The sequence below is a fragment of the Mustela lutreola genome, chromosome X (assembly GCF_030435805.1).
Source record: "Mustela lutreola isolate mMusLut2 chromosome X, mMusLut2.pri, whole genome shotgun sequence".
Classification (NCBI taxonomy): domain Eukaryota; kingdom Metazoa; phylum Chordata; class Mammalia; order Carnivora; family Mustelidae; genus Mustela; species Mustela lutreola.
The window spans coordinates 1,540,766-1,559,927 of NC_081308.1; the positions used below are offsets into that span (position 1 = coordinate 1,540,766).

General features: G+C 42.5%; 2 protein-coding genes across 2 annotated transcripts in view; both read left to right on the forward strand.

Annotated features, from left to right (window-relative positions):
- The window catches only part of XG (Xg glycoprotein (Xg blood group)), a 191,436-nt gene that overhangs the window by 135,057 nt on the left and 37,217 nt on the right, over positions 1-19,162 (forward strand). The window lies entirely within an intron of this gene.
- ARSH (arylsulfatase family member H) lies at positions 1,764-18,565 on the forward strand. Its single transcript, XM_059158482.1, has 10 exons — positions 1,764-1,771; positions 2,706-2,855; positions 4,772-4,893; positions 6,838-6,963; positions 7,561-7,984; positions 9,186-9,322; positions 13,158-13,292; positions 15,986-16,148; positions 16,398-16,519; positions 18,198-18,565. Exons 1-10 carry the CDS (start codon positions 1,764-1,766, stop codon positions 18,563-18,565), a joined length of 1,755 nt encoding a protein of 584 aa, XP_059014465.1.

Sequence of the window (19,162 nt, forward strand, 5' to 3'; positions counted from 1 at the left end):
AACAACAACAACATTCTTGCTTCTTTCATGTAACCCTTGGGAAATACTCGATGTCTTTGGTGAGCATGAACTAGAAATGCATTCTGGAAACTTCTGGAAATTTACAGGAATGCCATGTAATGTGTGAGGCAATGGGGCTGGAGAGAGGAAACAGAGTATGGCTTCTTGGGAGGTAACCATGGAAATCAGTTGGGTACACAAGTATTGATGGAGGTTTCTGTGGGGCAGAGGCAAAGGGAGGGTCAGCGTCACCAAGTGGCCCAGGAAAATCATCCCACCCAAGAGACTTCCTGGAGGTCTAAGATGACAAGGGAGCCCTGGGAATTGGACACACACACACACATGATTATAAGGAAGAGACCTTCTGAATGCCACACCTGCAATTTACCAGCCTCTGTGAAAGTGTTCTAGGCTGTATGACCCCAGCTCCCTCTCCCATAAAACAAAAGAAGTGTCATAAAGCCTTCCAGGCAAGCAGGGTGAGGTATTTTAAGGATCCAAAAGGAACATTGGAGATGCCTTGGGGATGAAGAAGCCCTATAAACTCTAGGGTGGTGTCATTAATCGTTAGTACATACCATTTGCCTTGTGGGGAGGTTCCTCAGCCTACCAAGTATCACCAACTTGGAACCATTTGGGGATCTTCTGTGGGGAGAAGACAGGACTCTATCACTCTTTGGACTCTTATAAAAGGATCATAATTATAGCTGCTAACATGCCTTCTTACACTCAAAGAGTTGGGGCAACATCGCCATATGTCCATATTGTTCATCACTGTGTTTTTTTTAAGGTAGACATTGCTTATCAACCTTGGGGAGGAAAATGTTCCTTGTAGCTGTGTACCATACATACCGTATGCCTGGTACACATAGTTATGGAATGCCTGCCCACTCGTTGACGACTTATGTATTTCAGTGACTCTGCCATGAAGGGTTTTTGTTGTCAGATCCACATCATGTGTTGGAAATCTGCCATGACATCTACCCAGAAATGACTGGGTCGTGTTCTTTGTTATATTCTCCCTGGGCAAACATGACTGGTTTGCAAATGAGCTGTGAAGGATTGAGACAGTGACCATATGAACAGTTTCCTTTGGATCGACCACCTGGCAATGAGACAAAGGTCGGCTCTACAGTTCTTGTTTTTTTTTTTTTCTTTTTCTTCCCTAGGGGAGCAGCACACACAGTCATGAAGCAGCCATTCTCTAACTGGTGAGTAGGTGCCCTTGTAAACCATCCTTTTTCTCTGTATCCCGGACAGAAGGGTTCTCTGTCCTGTGTTCCTTACCCTGGCTGATGTTTGGTCTACTGCATCAGCCCTAAACCTGCTACAGATAATGAGGGGTGTGCCAGGGGCTGTGGGTTGCTGACGTCCCACAGGATGCTTTTCTGAGGAAGCGACGCTTACCTTACGAGTGACGGCATGTATGCAAATTCATCAGGTTGCCCAAGGTCCAAAGTCATAGGTCGTTGTAGGGATTTTAAGGATGCCCATGGATGAGCCAAGGCTGGGGGGTGGGTAGTGAGAGGAAAGCATGACGGAACAGCGTAGAACACCACTTGGTGCAGCTTGCCAATCATGGTGCAATGGGAAGCCATTGGACTTGGTTGGGGAACGTTGCAACCAGATTGATAGGATAAGGTTGCTCAGGTTAGCTGCATTTTGGAGGGCACTCAAGTGGCCAAAATGGGATGGGCCAGGCCATTTGGGAAAGTTTTGAGGAATCCAACTGAGACACGCTTTGAGTTAGTTGGCTTGCCATGATGGTCCTGTAGGTGGATGCATGCAAATGGTTTTAAGATGCATTTTTTTGATGTAGAGTGAGCAGGGCTTGGAGGGGAATGGATCAGTTGGAATTTGGGGTTTTGGAACCACTTTTCTGCATGAGAAAATGGTCCTCAACTGGGAACGATTTTGTTCAAAATCTTTTTGGAGCATATGATAGCATTTAATAGTTACAAATGCATGAGTCTACAGCCTAACACTTAGGAGCATATGCAAGTATGCCAATTTTCCTTTTTCAGATGTTAAAAGAATTCTCAATGTTATTTTAAATGCATATTTTAATGTATTAAGAAGTACAACTGAGCATCAAAAGAAAAAAAAAGCCAGGCTCGCTAACAATTTGCTCCTGATTTTCTACTTTATTTACATTTTTATTCAAATAAATACAATTACTAGGCCTCCCACTCAGGTTTAAACAGTATTTAAGGGTCTCATATCATGAAACAGTTGGGAAAGTTATAAGAATTTAAATATCACCAGGCATAGAAAATTAATGTGTATGTTATACCATGTTAACATGGAATAGGACTTTAAATAAACATTCTGGGGGCGCCTGGGTGGCTCAGTCAGTTTAGCGTCTGCTTTCGGCTCAGGTCATGATCTTGGGGTCCTGGGATCGAATCCTGCATGGAGCTCCCTGCTCCCCAGGGAATCTGCTTCTCCCTCTCCCTCTGCTTCTCTTCCTTGCTGTGTTCCCTCTCTCTTTCTCTGACTCAAATAAATAAATAAAGTCTTTAAAAATAAGTAAAGAATAAACACGTAAAATAAAATAACTTCTGGTTTCCGAGGAAGGTAGGCCAGGGGTCCTGTGTGGCGGGCGTTGGTAAGAAATAGCACGACGGCGCCTTCTCAGCTGTCCGCAAGGCAGGCCCAGATTGACCGTGTGTGTTGCTTTTTTTCACATCCCCAAATGCTTCCAGGACCAGCCGGCTGTCGGTGTGCCTGTGCTGCTGGCTGGGGGGCCTGAGTGCGGCCTTTACCACGAGGAACTCCAGGCCCAACATCGTGCTGCTAATGGCTGACGACCTTGGGGTGGGGGACATTTGCTGCTACGGTAATAACACGGTGAGGTAAGGAAGCTGTCCCTGTCCCACTGTGGAGGGAGGGGTGTGCCACGGGCCTTCAGGAGCAGCTGGACCCTAGCACGGGGCTGGCCAGCATTGACCATTCGCAGGCCCTCAGAAAAGCAGAGCTCAGCTTTTGCATCCTGCTTTCCCAGGTCTGGTGGCTGCTGTCCTGCTTTTGAGGGGAGATTCCCCTAACACGGCAGCTCCTCTGTAACCCACGGAAAGGTCACCGTTCCGGGGGCAGAGCCCATGCATAGGGTGGTACAGCCGTGCCTTCCATCCTCTTCCAGAACTTCTGTGTGCCCCCAAAAGGCAACCCCATACCTAGTACCAGTTGCCTCTGCTCCTCAGCCCTCAGCCCTCAGCCCTCAGCTCCTAGCAATCACCAATGTGCTCTGTCGCTTGGGATTGGCTCATTCCAGAAATGCTACATCCTGAGCTGCTTCAGCAACACACATGGATTCCCTCCTGGTCCTGGAGCTGGGAGTGTGAGATCCAGGGAGGGCCGAGGCTGGGAGTGTGAGATCCAGGGAGGGCCGAGGCTGGGAGTGTGAGATCCAGGCAGAGCTGAGGCTGGGGGTCTGATATCTAGGCAGGGCTGAAGCCAATTCCTCCTGAACCCCTCTCCCTGGTGTGTAGACCCCATCTTCCCCTGTGCCCTTATGTGGCCATCACTCTGTGTGTCCTCATCTCCTGTTATAAGGACCCACCTCTGACTTCAGTTTTAACTCCTTTTCCCATTAGCGACCCCCAGCTCCAGAAACGGTCCCATTCTGAGGTCCCGAGGGATAGGACTCCTACTTATGAATTTTGGGGACCACCACTCAGCCCATAATACACATGATGTGCCCTTTGGTGTGTGGTTTCTTTCATCGAACATCGTGTTTTCAATGACATGGTAGCGGGTGTCATTCCTTCCTTTCTGTCTGTATTGGATAATGTCCCATGGCAGAGATGAATGGCATGAAATTTTTTCAGGGTCTTCCCTGAATTATTTCCGAAGCCTTCAGTGACCATGATCCATCTGCTGAATGCCCCTTGGTCCCCAGCCCCAGACAAATCTTATTCATGTGCAAATACACTGTGCCTCTTAGTCTGAGTTTAAATACTGCCCTTCCTGCTTGGAATGTGGTTCACGGAATATTCCTGTATTTTAAGTATATTTTTGGACTTGGAAAGGAGCCAGTCTTCTTGGAGGCACTGAAGGTCTGCATGAGCCCACGTGTTTCCTTGTTTAATTTCCGCGAGCAAGTGATGGGTAAGGCGGGAGACATCGCTTGAGACTCTGGTACTGTCACTCTCAACCACACACTGAGTGTACCTGCACCCGACATCAGGCTGCACAGGTCTCCTTGACACAGATAGTGAGAATGTTGTGGGCGGATGTACAAATCTGTCCCCTATCGCACTGCTGGGGGCTTATGAGACTAGGATGTCATTCACATGCTGTTAAGATCACGATACCTTAGCCAACGAACAACGTGGGCAGTAAACGAAACCCCCAAAATGTCCCCATTTGGTTATTAAAAAGAAAGACACATTTTTACTACCAGAAATACAGTAAAATTTTATGTAACCCAAGTCACCCGTTCACTTCAGGAATATATTATGAGCAAACGGACTAACGTTAGCATTGAAACGCCTATGAGCTCAGACTGACTAGGGTTTAATTATACCTGCGGACCTCGATTAGTCTGCAATTGTTTTGCCTGAAGATACATCGTTTTAAAGTCTACTTTCCATCTCCTTGGGGCCGTCGGGCAGGCATGCGAACAGGTCAACAGACTGACGTTTAAGAGGCATGTATTTCAGGTCTACTGGAAAGACAGTCCACTGGACTCGAAGCAGGATGGCTTTCAATGTTCTTTCTCTCGTTGAGCAGTAGAGACCCATGTGCTGAATCCTCTCTCTGTCCGCAGCACACCCAATATTGACCGCCTGGCAAGCGAGGGCGTGAGGCTCACCCAGCACCTGGCAGCTGCCTCCGTATGCACCCCGAGTCGGGCTGCCTTCCTGACCGGCCGGTACCCCATCCGAACAGGTGGGGCAGGGCTATGTGAGGATGATGTTGTCTTTATGCCATGCTTTCTTCTTCTAGGTCTTGGGAGGAACAAGGAAAAGAAGGAGCCTCATACATATTCTCTGTCTCACACACACGCACAACATGACGTTGTAGCATCAACACTACAAATATCGATTTTTATACTCAGCTGCAGCATTTTGAACTTTTTATGATGTAGAAGTTACCAATATTCCCAATCTGTAAGTGTCTAAGTTTCTACCCAAGCATAGTGATGCCTACATCAAGTATAGAGATATATAGAGAGTATACATCAAGTATAGAGATGCAACATTTTCAACATTTTATGATGTAGAAGTTATCAATATTCCCAATCCCTAAGTTTCTACCCAAGTATAGAGATGCCTACAGAGGACCTCAAACTCAGAGAAGGGTCTGGAGGAGACATAGGTTTCTCCTCATGCAAGAAGATGAGATCAAAGTTCTGCTCCATCAAATTTGTATACACACACTAACATCTATACATATATTTATAATTAATTAAAAGATGTAACCACTTTTCTTGAAAATGATAAAAAGGCTTTTGTCTTTTAGGATTTGGCAAAAGGCATCTTTTTAATGTACTTATTTATGTTGAGAACAGAAAAACGAGAAGCAGATAGGATCACAATGCTATTTTAACATATTTTGATTTTTTTATTGATTGTGCATGTTTGTGTGATTCCTTTCATGTATAGGTTTATTCTTTTTTTTTTTTTAAACACTTTATTTATTTATTTGGCAGACATCACAAGTAGGCAGAGAAATAGGCAGAGAGAGAGGAGGAAGCAGGCTCCCTGCTGAGCAGATAGCCCGATACAGGGCTCGATCCCACAATGCAAGGACTAGTTCAGTGAGCACAGGAAGCTCACAGGGGCCTCTCCAGAATTCCAGGAAAGTCCTCCAGAATGATGTTGCTTGAAATGTGAAGAGTTAGGAGGGAGGGTGTGCTCAGCAGAGGACGGGGCATGCACAGACAATGCAGTCAGGCATGAATGCAAAAGGTCAATGAGGCAGCCACAGCAATAATCAGTTGTCTCAGATTAGCAAACATAGTGTAAGCTCTACCCCAGATTTAGATTTAAATAGAAGGTGAGGGACGGGCAGTAATGAGGTTTGACTATGGGACAGAAATAGGTTGGAAGGGTTCTTCAGAAGGTCGTGGGATGGTGGACAGCATTTGGCTGGTGGACATCCAAGCACAGACCAGCTGAATCTCTGCTCAAAAGCTATGGCATGGGAGATAACTATTCAAAGTCTTTACTGGGGTAGAGTTATCAGGACTTGACATGGGACTGGACAGAAGAAGCTGAGTGAGAGGGAGGATCCCAAAGGAATTCATGCATTGGATGGCCAGGGGTATCATGACCTCCTTTGTTGAAGCACATTTAAAGTACGAAGACCACAGACTCTCTGTTGGTCATGTTGTGATTTGGGTTCCTAAGTATAGCAACGTCTAGATAGGACCTCAGCTTCAAAGGAGGGTCTGGAGGAGATGTGGGTTTCTCACCAGGTAGAGACATGGTATCAAAGTTCATAACTGAGGTTCAAAGATATCATCCAGAGTTACATACACAGTTACATTTGAATTTTAAATCATCAATAACTAGATTTTTAGTATAAGTATGCCCCACGCAACATGTGGTGCTTATACTAAGACACCATTCATTGTTCATATGAAATGCCAGCGTGACCTGGTTATCGTGTGTGAGCTGGTGACCCTGATCCGCAGATCATGTGCCTTTGACAGATGTGAGAACAAGCTAAGTAGAAACAAAAAAGTGAGGGAACATTCTCAAAAGAACAGAATGGTGGAGGCTCAGTAGAAGACATTTCAAGGAGAGCAGGATGAATCCTGGCGTTTATCGTGAGGGTCACAAAAGAGGGACGGTGAGACTCACAGGGTGCCCCCTTCTCTGACTTCAGGAATGGCATCTTCCTTCAACCTGAACCGAGGGCTCACCTGGCTTGGAGGCTCGGGTGGTCTGCCCACCAATGAGACGACGTTTGCCAAGTTGCTGCAGCATCGCGGCTACCGCACGGGACTCATAGGTATGGCCCGCAGGACTCTGAACTCGGAAGCATGTTCATGCACGTCCCTTTTTTGTGTGATTTAATCTTCCTGGGATGTCAGCTGGACCCATGCCAGCTTCCCTCTTGTTGAAAGGAGACACGTGGGGTAGGGATTCAATGCATGATTTTCTGGGACCTTTGGTATATTGAGCAGAGTATGGGAAGAATCATGGGAACCAAAAGCAAATGGGCTTGTCCATCGCTATCACCAAAATGGAATATTCTGTAGGGGGGCAGGCCAGGGGGTTTACTGTTTTCGTAACATCATTACCAGCAGAGAAGTGAGTGCATTTTTATTTATTTTTATATTTCTAAAGATTTATTTATTTTAGAGTGAGAGAGAGCAACGAGCAAAGGGGTTTCTACTGCCCTCTTTGAGTTGGAAAGATGCAGGGTGTAGAGAAAGCAGTGTTGGTGAGTTATGATAACCTTCTGAGCATCCTCAGGGCCGTGACTGGGGTACCAAGAAGATGCCCCCACAGCAAGACAGTTCAAGTCATACTTAGCTTTTGCTAAGCAAAGCCCACGTTCTAGAAACAGGTGGACGTATAGGCTGCCATTTTGTTTTTCCCACAGGCAAGTGGCACCTGGGTTTGAGCTGCGCCTCTCGGGACGATCACTGCTACCACCCTCTCAACCATGGGTTCGACTACTTCTATGGGTTGCCCTTTGGCCTCCTCAACGACTGTCAGACGTCCAAGACTGCAGAGCTTCACCGCTGGCTACGGATCAAACTCTGGATCTCCACGGCGGTGCTCGGTCTGGTGCCCCTCCTGCTGCTCATCCCCAAGTTCGCCCACTGGTTCTCCGTTCCGTGGAAGGTCATCATCGCCTTTGCTCTTCTTGCCTTTGTGTTTTTCATTGTCTGGTACTCCAGTTATGGGTTTACTCGACGTTGGAACTGCATTCTTATGAGAAACCATGAAATCATCCAGCAGCCAATGAGGGAAGACAGAGTGGGTTCACTCATGCTCAAGGAGGCTCTTGCCTTTATCGACAGGTATGGAGCCCTTTGTGGTCCGATTCCATGCATGGGAATCTTGCTTGTATTTCAGAGAAGTTGGTTCATCTTGGGGTTACAGACCTTCATGTGTCTGTGTGTAATATTTTCATATACTAGAATCTCTCCTGCGGATAAAACTGAGCATTGCATTTCCTGCAAATTATAAACACTGAAAGGGTAAAGAAATATATCTTGCTCACTCTTTTTTATCAACACTGGAATCCCTATACTTTGGTCCATATCACTTCAATATGGATTGGGATCTAAATGGATTCAACCTTTGGGATTGATGTTGATTTAGTGTGCTTTAGCAGCAGCTGGAAAATCCTTTTGTGTGCATGAATGATGAGGGAGTCATTTTATGTATAGATACTTAATTTAAAGTTTTATATGTTCAACACAAACCATGTGGACATGAAGGTAATTGTCTCCCAATTTGCATGCTGGCTCCCTTCTAGGTTCCTAGCCAGAAGCAGATTGAGTTGTGGGTGTGGATGCTCTTTGAGATGGTGTGTATGGGTTTCAGGGGAGTGGATGGAAGAGGAAAATGTATAATGCTGTGGGGTTAATGTGTCCAACAGTGGGATCCCATCTACTCATACACTTTCAGTCTTTGTTCTAACACAGTGGTCACAACGTAGTCACTCAGCTGTGGTTGTCACTCCCGTGGCTGTCTGTGACAGAACACATCCAATCTCTATGCCCTTCCCCCTTTATAATGCCCAGTTCTAAAAGTGTGTGTGGAGGAGTCTTAAGTGACCCCATTGGATACTGATGTGCAGAACACAACAGACAAGATGTATGAGCACCTTAGACCCTTCTATCTGGCTACCTGTGATTCTGCGTAAGCAGCCTCATAGCCCAAAGTTAATGCCAAAGCTCCAGCCATCACATTTATGTCCCAGACAGCATAGAAGAAGAGGAGGAGAAAGGAATGAAGAAGTCTTTCTTCAGAAGACAGATTGCACTCACTATTTTGTTGCTAATGCAAACGTCCCAATATTCTTTATTCCTACTCATGGCCTCTCCGCGGACATTCTGCTGTGCTATTTGTTAATCTTGTCAGGGGTATCGGTCACGTAGGGACATAGACAACCTCTGTCAACTGTTGTGAGATCTTTCAGCTGATGTGGAACCCTAGTCCTGGAGAAAACGCCTTTGTGGGTGACGATAACTCAGTTCCCGTTCCATCCCTTAGGTACAAACGCAGTCCCTTCCTCCTGTTTGTGTCCTTCCTCCATGTCCACACTCCACTGATCACCAAGGAGAAGTTTGTGGGGCACAGTAAATACGGACTCTATGGGGATAATGTCGAAGAAATGGATTGGATGGTGGGTAAGTGTCCAGAAACACGATCTTAGGCATCTGATGCCTGGGCTAGAGAAATTGAATGCATACCGATTGCCTCAAACAACGGACAGCCCCTTGTGGATCTTGGGCACTCGGTGAATATCTGTTCCCAGGAACGGAATCAAAGTCTGGCTGTCGGTGCAGCAAAATCAGTGAGTATTCCCTGCCTGAAAACAGTTGCTACTATAAATATGGGATTTTCCCATCTTTAAAATAAAGACTGTTCAACACGGTAATAAAAGACTGCCTTTCCCCATCATTCTGATAGATAGGGAAGGAAATGTGTTTTTCTCCTTAGCTCATTTTTACGGGAAAGGCTTAGAAATGTGGAGGGGATTTACCTTAACTGAAGTCATTGGTTTCAAAGTCATAAGGGTCAATGTGGAAACAAACACAACGGGTCATAAATGAGGAGGAAACACCATATGCGTATCAGTAAAACAACGAATCGTGCTTTCCAAATAGCCTTTCCCATCAATTGCGCAGGATGGAGTATTTCTTCATCTCAAAAAGTGTAAGGAAGTATTTTTTTTTTGCTACTTTCTGGAAAGTGTTCTCTGCAGAACCACCTAGACTAATAGTCACAGAATTGAAAATTTTTAAAGTTTTTCAAATATAAAAATGTCACTTTTATATATCCTAGGTGTATATAAACATGTGTTTCATATCTATTAATATTAAATCAATTAAGTATATGATTGATTTAAATTAATATTTAAAATGTATCCATGCACGTTAAATATTAATGCTCATATACATATACATATACATATACTGTTCATATGTGTGTATGTGCATGCTACTATATATATATATATTTTTTAAATTCCCTGGCAGATACAAACATTGAAACCTGCTACAGTAAAAACATTTCTAACATTGTAACTTCAGTGAAGTTGTAAGATTTTGATTTCTTTTCCTGGATGTTTGTTACGGTCCAGGATAATCTGCTTTGGAAACAAGGCATTCTGGTCCATTCGTATCTAGAGTCACAGAGCTGTTTGATGCAAATAGACTTTCTGTCCCTTTTTATATGCAGAATTTGCCACAAACAGCTAATTACATTTATTCTGTACTCTGTGTAAATACACAGGTGCTCTGTAAGTACTATTAATTGCATTTAGTAATATTTTTAATTGCATTCCCGGGCTAATCCTGTTTATATGGAAGAAATGAAAAATAGATATTTCTTTGCATGACGTCTTCTCAAAACACTGCATTTTTCCCCTTGCATGGCTTATGAAAATTCTATTAAAATCAGATGCAGATCAAAAATCAGAGAGACGTCTTGTGTGTGTGTGTGTGTGTGTGTGTGTTTCTAGTTGGTAATATGATGATTACACTTAAATCATTTCCTAAATTAATAACTTTCTCAAGAAGAAGCCGTAACTGTGGTGTCCTCAGAATGACACACAAAGCAGATCTTCTGAAAGCTCCAAGTGTCCAGGAATATTTTAAATCCTCTATTGGAGAGAACCTGTACTTTAAAAACATATTTTAGCAGGTTTTTATTCTTGCTTTCTTTTCTTGTATTTTTGTCTTGTAAAAGATTTTATGGCTATTCTGTTGCCGTATGCACATAGTGTACACGCACACATTTATATGTTTTACACATTGCATACACAGAAGTTTACATGTATGTATTTACAAGAAATGAAAGGATTCACGTGTATTTTATTTACTTGGTATAAGTTACAGATAACCTTTATGCTAAAGATGATAGCCAGCTCGAATGAATGAGAACTGATACTTTACATGTAAATTATTCTCTTACCAAAAAGCCATTATAATCTTTTTCTTAGGAAATCTGGGCTTTAAAGTAGGTTAATTTCTGGCTGCAACGTTTCTAAAAAATGGCCAGTGTGGCTTCCAAAACAAGTCACTTTTAAACAAGGAAATAGAAAATATGAGGAGTTGATGCTTAAACCCGTTTTCTTTGCAGCCGGCCGCGTTGTCTTTCCATGTTTGAATGGGGCAAGATTGTGGGTGGGGGGGAGTCACACTGGATAGTAGGACTGTGGTGTGACCATACAGAGCCCAGGGTGGATGTCCAGCGGGAACTGGAAATTAAGTCAGCATAGTTTGGGATGTGGCTAGATCAGCTTTCTACTTGTTTTGTTCAAAGGCCGTTTGTTCCCAGGATGCCTGAGTGGCTCCATATGTTAAGCATCTGCCTTAGGCTCAGGTAGTGTTTCCAGGGTCCCGGGATTGGAGCCCCGTGTCCTGCTCAGGGGGGAGCCTGCTTCTCCCTTCCCTGTGGCTCCCCCTGCTTCTGCTGTCTCTCTCTCTCTCTCTCTCTCTCTGACAAATAAATAAGTGTAATATTTAGAAGGAAAAATAAATACATAAATATTTAAAGGGAAAAACAAAAAGCCCTTTGTCCCCTTCAGAGATTATTCACACATCACCATGACGCTGGCGGAGTGTAGTGAAGGACTCATTATGGTCCCATGCGTAAGGAGGAGCAACCCTCAGAGAGGGTGTGGGGTTACTGCCGCCTCCTTTAGGAGGCGGGGCTCATGCTCTCCAGGGCAAGGGTATGAACCTGGGGCTTTATTCCTGGACATGTCAGTTTTTAAAGTGTCTTCTCTGTTTTATTAGTGTTTGTGAGTTTCTTTGAACCAACAGGCCTAAGACATGATGGTTACTTGGATTTTGAGTGATGATCTTGTTGTATACTTCATACTAGTTCATAGTTTCTCATATATTGTATGTGTATACATAGGGATGCATATAATATATAATATGTATATGTTTTCCTATGTAATTCAAAAAATAAATATATTTTCTTATATATTATATAATATATATTTCTTATGTGTAGTATATATTTTATTTTATATTCATATATTTATATATATTTTATATATATTATATTTCTTAAGTATTATGTAAGAAAATATTAAAACTAAAACTAAAATGGTGTATTAAATGTTATATAATAAAATTACATATTACATAATAAAATATTATTGGTGTTATATAATAAGTAACCATTATATAATACTATTAGATAACATATAATCATCAAATATTATACAATATTTTAGTAGATTATTTATATTATGTAATAGATTATATTTATTTATGTATGTATATCTCTATATATTTATATATAATATATTTATACATTGAATATACTATTTTAAGGTATTATTAATTATAACTTTTATGGTTATAAATATTTCATTATATCTACATATCATATATTACATATTTGCACATCATATATTACATATTACCATATAATATTCATAATATAGGAAGTATATAGGATTATAATACATAAATTATATGTTTACATACAAATAATATACTTATCATATATTATAGTATAGATTATGCATTATAATTTATTATTTAAAATATAATATCTAAACATCTTATATATTTTTATATTTTAAATATAATTGTGTTTATTATTATATTATTAGACATAATTTATATCACGTATTTTCTATTTATTATGTATTTATACTGAATATATGCTTTAACCTACATATATAAATTATATAATGTAAAATATATAACAAATAATTTTACCCATCTAAAGCTCAATTGTATATTGTACACTCTGTAGTATATGCATTCTATGGCATATAGTATATATATATTTATGTCTCTACTATATAGTATACTTAAATATATTACATATATATTAGACTACAGCATCAAAATTTATTGTCTATTATGAGAGCCTATACCATAAAATAACCCTTAATTATACTGTTAATACTAACCCATGCCTAATAATGACATCATGCACTGACAGTGGCCCATGGTGAAAGGTGAGAGTTTCTTGTTTCCCTCCCCGCACCAGGTAGGATCCTGGAGACCCTGGACCAGGAGCTCCTGACCAACCACACGCTGGTGTACTTCACCTCTGATAACGGGGGTCGTCTGGAGGTACAGGAAGGCAAGGCCCAACTGGGGGGCTACAACGGCGTCTACAAAGGTGATGTGCAGAGACCCCATGTGTCTGAGTTTCATCCCTCCAGTGGCGTGTACTTTTCTGTGCCTGCACGTGCATTCATTTGCAGACTCGGTTTGGAGAATTTCGTGGGAGTTGTCCCCTCTTATGAAACCAGACGGAAAAAAGGTGCAAGTTTGGGGTGCTTCCTGAGAATTTAAGACCAAAGTGCCTGAAGTAATGAGAGCCTCCTGAGTGAAAATGCAGAGGGTCTCAATAACCATCTAAAGCAGGTCTCTGAGGCTTGGCACCCTGAGTGTTTGGGGCTGGATGACTCTTTGATGTGGGGTGTTCTGAGCTCTGTAAGTGTGTTGAGTTTGTTCCTGGTCATCACCCTAGAGTTGCCAGGAGCACCTACCTCTTCCCTTAAAATATGACAACCAAAACTGTTTCCAGACATTGCCGAGTGTCTCCCAGGCCCAAAGTCCTTTCTAGCTGAGAACCACTTCCACTAGAATAATACTGACCAGAGAACCCAAATCCAGGCTTTTAATGGAATGAAATCAATTATATTATCACTGCTTCAAACATGGTGAAATGATCAGGAAAGGAGGTGTTCATTTTGAGAGGGTGCCTTCCTCCTCACTGCGAGTGGATTCTTCTGACTTACTTGATGTACACCTGCTGGGTTATTCAGTAGCCCCACTGAGTTTGCCCTTGTGGATCAGCAAAGTAGATTAAACAGATGAGTTTAAAAATGAATTTGGTGTTTGCTCCCTCCCTCTGACCGCCCCAACCCCAATCAAAAAAAGTAAAATGGTGTCAAACTTGTCATCATTACAAAAGTCAGAACTTTAGGGGTTCCTTGTACTTTATGAAACAATTTAGGATAGATAAGTAGATGAGGGATGGATGGATGGATGGGTGGATAGAATAAAGAGATGATGGAATAGATAGATGCACAGATAGACTAAGGGATGGATGGATGGATGGATGGTTGGATGGATGATGGATGGTTGGATGGATGGATGGATGGATGGTTGGATGGTTGGATGGATGGTTGGATGGATGGATGGACGTGTGGATGGATGGTTGGATGGATGATGGATGGTTGGATGGATATATGGCTGTATGGTTGCAAAGATGTGATAGGTAAAATTAATAGGTAACTAGATGATAGGTACATTGGTTGATCCATGGATAGATAGATAGATAGATAATTGATAGATAGATAGATTGTAGGTAGATAGATACAATAGAAACATTGTATATTTTGATTGACAGCAACTGACTTCCTACATGTATTCATTCACCTTTTCTGGTGGGTCACGCCAGCTTGCTATAGACCTACTGTCAATTAGCGTAGACTAAATTGTTGACCAGCCTAGCAGCAAAGGTGTGTAATAAAATTAATATATGCCGTTATATTTGTATTGATTTTAGTAGTGACATTGACTCTGTGTGTGTGTGTGTGTGTGTGTGTGTGTGTGTGTGTGTGGTGGGAGGTTGTGTGTGCATAAAACCATCACTCTAAAAAGTGCCTTTGCAGACCTCTCAAAGAGGTACAGCAAAATTGTTGTGAGCCATTTTTATCTTTGGAACTGACCCCCAGTTCACCAGAAGGAGCTGAGTCCATTTAAAACGCAAATTTTGGTGTCTGCATAGACGATTAGATTTGTTGTAGGTCCTAACACAGTTGCTGGCTATTAAATATGACTATGAAAATGTCAAGGTGGGTTTATGTTTGTTTTTTTTGTTTGTTGGTTTTTGGTATACAAACATAAATTCAGTGCAGGGACCTTGTTAAGTTTTCCAGGTAGAAGGGTGCTGCTGCTGAGCTAGGACAGCTTTGGACGCTGGCTAGCCTGCAGTCTTTGTCCTTAAATGTTTTCCCCCTTCATGTCTCCGCATTTCTGCATGCAGATACCCCATCTTGTCTTTCCGTTGTAATTCATACTGCCGGAGTAACCACCATGTAAAAGTTGTTCCATGAACATTTCATGTTTGTCCTACTTTGCAAGAGTTTCTTCCCACCCCACCCAGAGAATCTCATTGTCTGTATGTCTGTATGAACTTGACTATGTCATTTGGCTAAAGACTGTATATCTATTTTGCAAAGAACATCTTGGCCTCAGCATAGGGCCTAAAGCAAGGGTTCACCTATTTTGTGCTCTGAAACACCAGAAACATCCTTTGTCTGAGATAGGATCTCAACACTTTCTCCACCTCTGGACCATTCACGTTTCTATGATGTCTCCATCTTCGTCACTGAATAAAGTTCAAATTCCTTATTTTCTCTCAAGGATCAGCATGATCCGGGTAGAACCTGTTTCCCCGGTCTTGCTTGGAGCCTCATTTACTTATCCATCTTTTAGAGCCCAATGTGATTCCAATGAAGACTGAAGATTTGCTAACTTATGGAAAGTTCTCTTTTCTCACAATAGGGAAACTGTGTGGTCCTCATTGGCACCAAATAATGCACCATATTAGGACATCACTTGTTTTTATTTATGACAGCTGGGTTTGTCACCTGATGGCCACTTTCCCGAGTCGAGGTTCAGCTTCTGGAATGCAAGAAATATACCTGAGGTACTCTGTATTTCTCTCCGTGTGTGAATACAGCACATTAGCATGAATTTGGCAAACGGCAGAAAACGTTCCCTCTAGATGTAATTCCCAACTGACTGGAGAAATACGGTTGACTTGGCTCCATCATTGACGTTCATCTTTGGTTTCAGGTGGCCAGGGGATGGGCGGCTGGGAAGGGGGCATTCGTGTCCCAGGAATATTCCGGTGGCCAACAGTCCTGGAGGCTGGGAAAGTGATTGATGAGCCAACGAGCCTAATGGACATTTACCCGACCCTGTCTTATATAGGTGGAGGGATCTTGCCCCAGGACAGGTATGGAAGCAGCTCCAGCCACTCACCTCTCCAACTGTCTTAGAGGTTGTGTAAGATTCACCTCTTTTTTGTTTGTTTTTTGTTATAAAATGAGGGAAGATATGTAATAAGCTTTTTTAGAGTCCTTTCTTCTTCTCCCCTTCCTTCCCCTCCTCCTCCTATTTTTCTTCTTCCTCTCCCCCTTCCTGTCATAACATGTATGACCAAATCATGCTTCTCTCACCACTTTATCTCTCCCTCTCTCCTAAGAATCATTGACGGCCGCAACCTAATGCCCCTTCTGGAAGGCAGGGTGTCTCACTCGGAGCACGAGTTCCTCTTCCACTACTGTGGGGTCTACCTGCACACAGCCAGGTGGCATCAGAAGGACTGTGAGTATGAAGATGGCAGACATGTGGGAACACGATAAAGACATACCCCGTTTCCTTTTCCTCTTGGGGGAAGTTGGGCCATGCACCCTGCACCCAGCCATGATGATTCTTTTTCCTTAAAGAAGTTAGTTAAGTAGCCATTGCCACGTGGTAGATTTTAGAGGTGTGTGTAAGCTCGTGTGCATGAATACATCAGAGTGAGAAAGAGACAGAAAGAGAGAATATAAATATCCAGAACCAAGAACATGGAAATAATTAGCAACAAGGAATAAAGTCTGCAGTGTAACTCCCACAGCAGTGGCTGTCCCCTTCCAGTTAATCATCTCCTCCTTACCTTCAAATAACAATTAACAAGGAATATTCATTTCCTTACATCTGTAGACACTAGAATTCTTACTTCATGGGAGTTAGCTTAATTTGCAGAAAATATATGGATTTTTCTTCCATATGACCCATCACTTGTGGTGTAATCCATTCTTTAGGTTAGTGTGGGTCAATCTCCCCATAAAACTAGAAGAAACCCACAAACCCACAAACCCACTGTGGTGTGATCCATTCCTTAGGTTAGTGTGGGTCAATCTCCCCATAAAACTAGAAGAAACCCACAAACCCATTGTGGTATGATCCATTCTTTAGGTTACTGTGGATCAATCTCCCACATAAAACTAGAACAAACCCACAAAACCTCTTCCTTCTAGATTCTGTCACAGTTAGGGGCATGATCAATGGTAAGTAACAAAACAAAACAGCTCCCCTCAACAACAAAAATTTCCCAAATTTAACTATAAAACATCAAGCAAATAGAATTTTACTTATATTTTCATAATAAGGATTTCAGAAGTTGGAAGTGCTCAACACCGTGACCAGGATCTGGGTTCTTTCTCTATTTCTAGTTGGCCCTCTCTGGCATGCCCGTTTTCATTCTTATGCTCCTTCTAATGGTCTAATGGCAAAGTGGTTGCTGTTTCTCCAGCCATCACCTCTGCTCTCCATAGAGGAGAAAGACAGAAGAGCAAAGCGGGTAAAGGACTCAGTTAGGGGATTTAGCCTAATTTTATCAGAAAATCATAGCCTTTCTGCAAAACCCCTCTCACAGAATTCTGTGTAAGCCTCATGGATCAGAGGCTGGGAAACACTTATGATGTTTTCCATCTAAAACTGATTTCTGGAAATAGAACTATTAACCATTTATTCAGGAAGAAAGAACAGAAACAAGAAAGGAAGAGAGAAAGAGGGGCAGAGGGAGGAAGAAAAGAACAAAAAATGATGCATCCTGACAAATCACCTTGGTCAGTATCAGACCTGAAATTGGTATTTAGCCTTAGAAAATTTTCCACTTTGCCTATGCCAGCAGTTGGAGTTAGAATCTCCAGGATCAGGGCCACCAGGATGGTTCAGTTGGTTAAGCATCTGCCTTTGGCTTGGGTCATGATTTCAGGGTCCTTGGATCGAGCCCCACATTGGGCTCCCTGCTGAGCAGGGAGTCTGCTTCTCCTTCAGCCTCTCCCCCCTGCTCAGGCTTCCTCTCTCTCTCTCTCTCTCAAATAAATAAATTAAATCTTAGAAAAATCAACTCAAAAAAGCTTATCAATTGTTGGCAAAAGTATTTGAGAAATATATTAATGGAAAGACTCCTAAAATGATTAATATAGCATTCCAACGGACTTCTGTTTTCCAGGTGCAACGGTGTGGAAGGTCCATTATGTGACTCCCAACTTCTCCCCAGATGGGGCTGGTGCCTGTTATGGAAGTGGCATCTGTTCATGCTCTGGAGATGTCACCTACCATGACCCTCCACTGCTCTTTGACATCTCCAGAGACCCTTCTGAGGCCCGGCCTCTTAACCCTGATAATGAAGTGTTATTTGACTCGGTGGTCAAGAAAGTTGAGGCAGCCATCAAAGAGCATCGCAGGACACTCACACCTGTCCCACAGCAGTTCTCAGTGTTCAACACCCTTTGGAAACCATGGTTGCAGCCCTGTTGTGGGACTTTCCCCTTTTGTGGATGTGACAAAGAATATGACATCCTCTCCACTGCTTGGTGAGCAGAAAGGGGACACTTGTTCCCCACCACCCACACACTGTTACAGAGGTCATGGGAACAACTCTCAGCTGACTCATTCATTCCATGTGGGACAAATAATTATGCTTTCCACCATTTTTTTAAACCCTGAGATTTCAGTTCTTTCTTCAAGTCCTGTCCAGGATATCAATGTAGTGAAAGTGGACCTGGACACCAGTGTACCTGGAGTAAAGCATTTGTGGTGTCATGTTTTTATACAATTGTGTCATTGTTCAAGCAAGAAGATAGACCAAGGTGACCTTCTGGAGATTCTTATGGGTCTCTGGTTCTTAGAAGATGATTAGAAGTGGTAGGTCTGATAGTATTGTATTTATGTAGTTACGGTAGAAACTTCTACTTGCAGATCCTCAACCCAGACATCTTATTTTTATCATCAGTGATGATAAATATTTTGTTTCAACCTGAAGCAGATGATGTACAGAACACTGGAAGTGATGTCCTACTCATTTCCACTCCTTGATTTCCTGCCTTTTCTTCTTTTCCTTCTCTTTCTGTCTTACAAAATTCCTACCTACAGGCCTTGGTTCTTCTTCTTGGTAACCTTTGATTGGGGAGGACT

Bases quoted from the DNA above. Each gene is read 5' to 3' on its own strand.
- ARSH (XM_059158482.1), top strand. The intron at 4,894-6,837 runs GTGGGGCAGGGC...CTCTGACTTCAG, and splicing joins CCGGTACCCCATCCGAACAG to GAATGGCATCTTCCTTCAAC. The intron at 6,964-7,560 runs GTATGGCCCGCA...TTTTTCCCACAG, and splicing joins CTACCGCACGGGACTCATAG to GCAAGTGGCACCTGGGTTTG.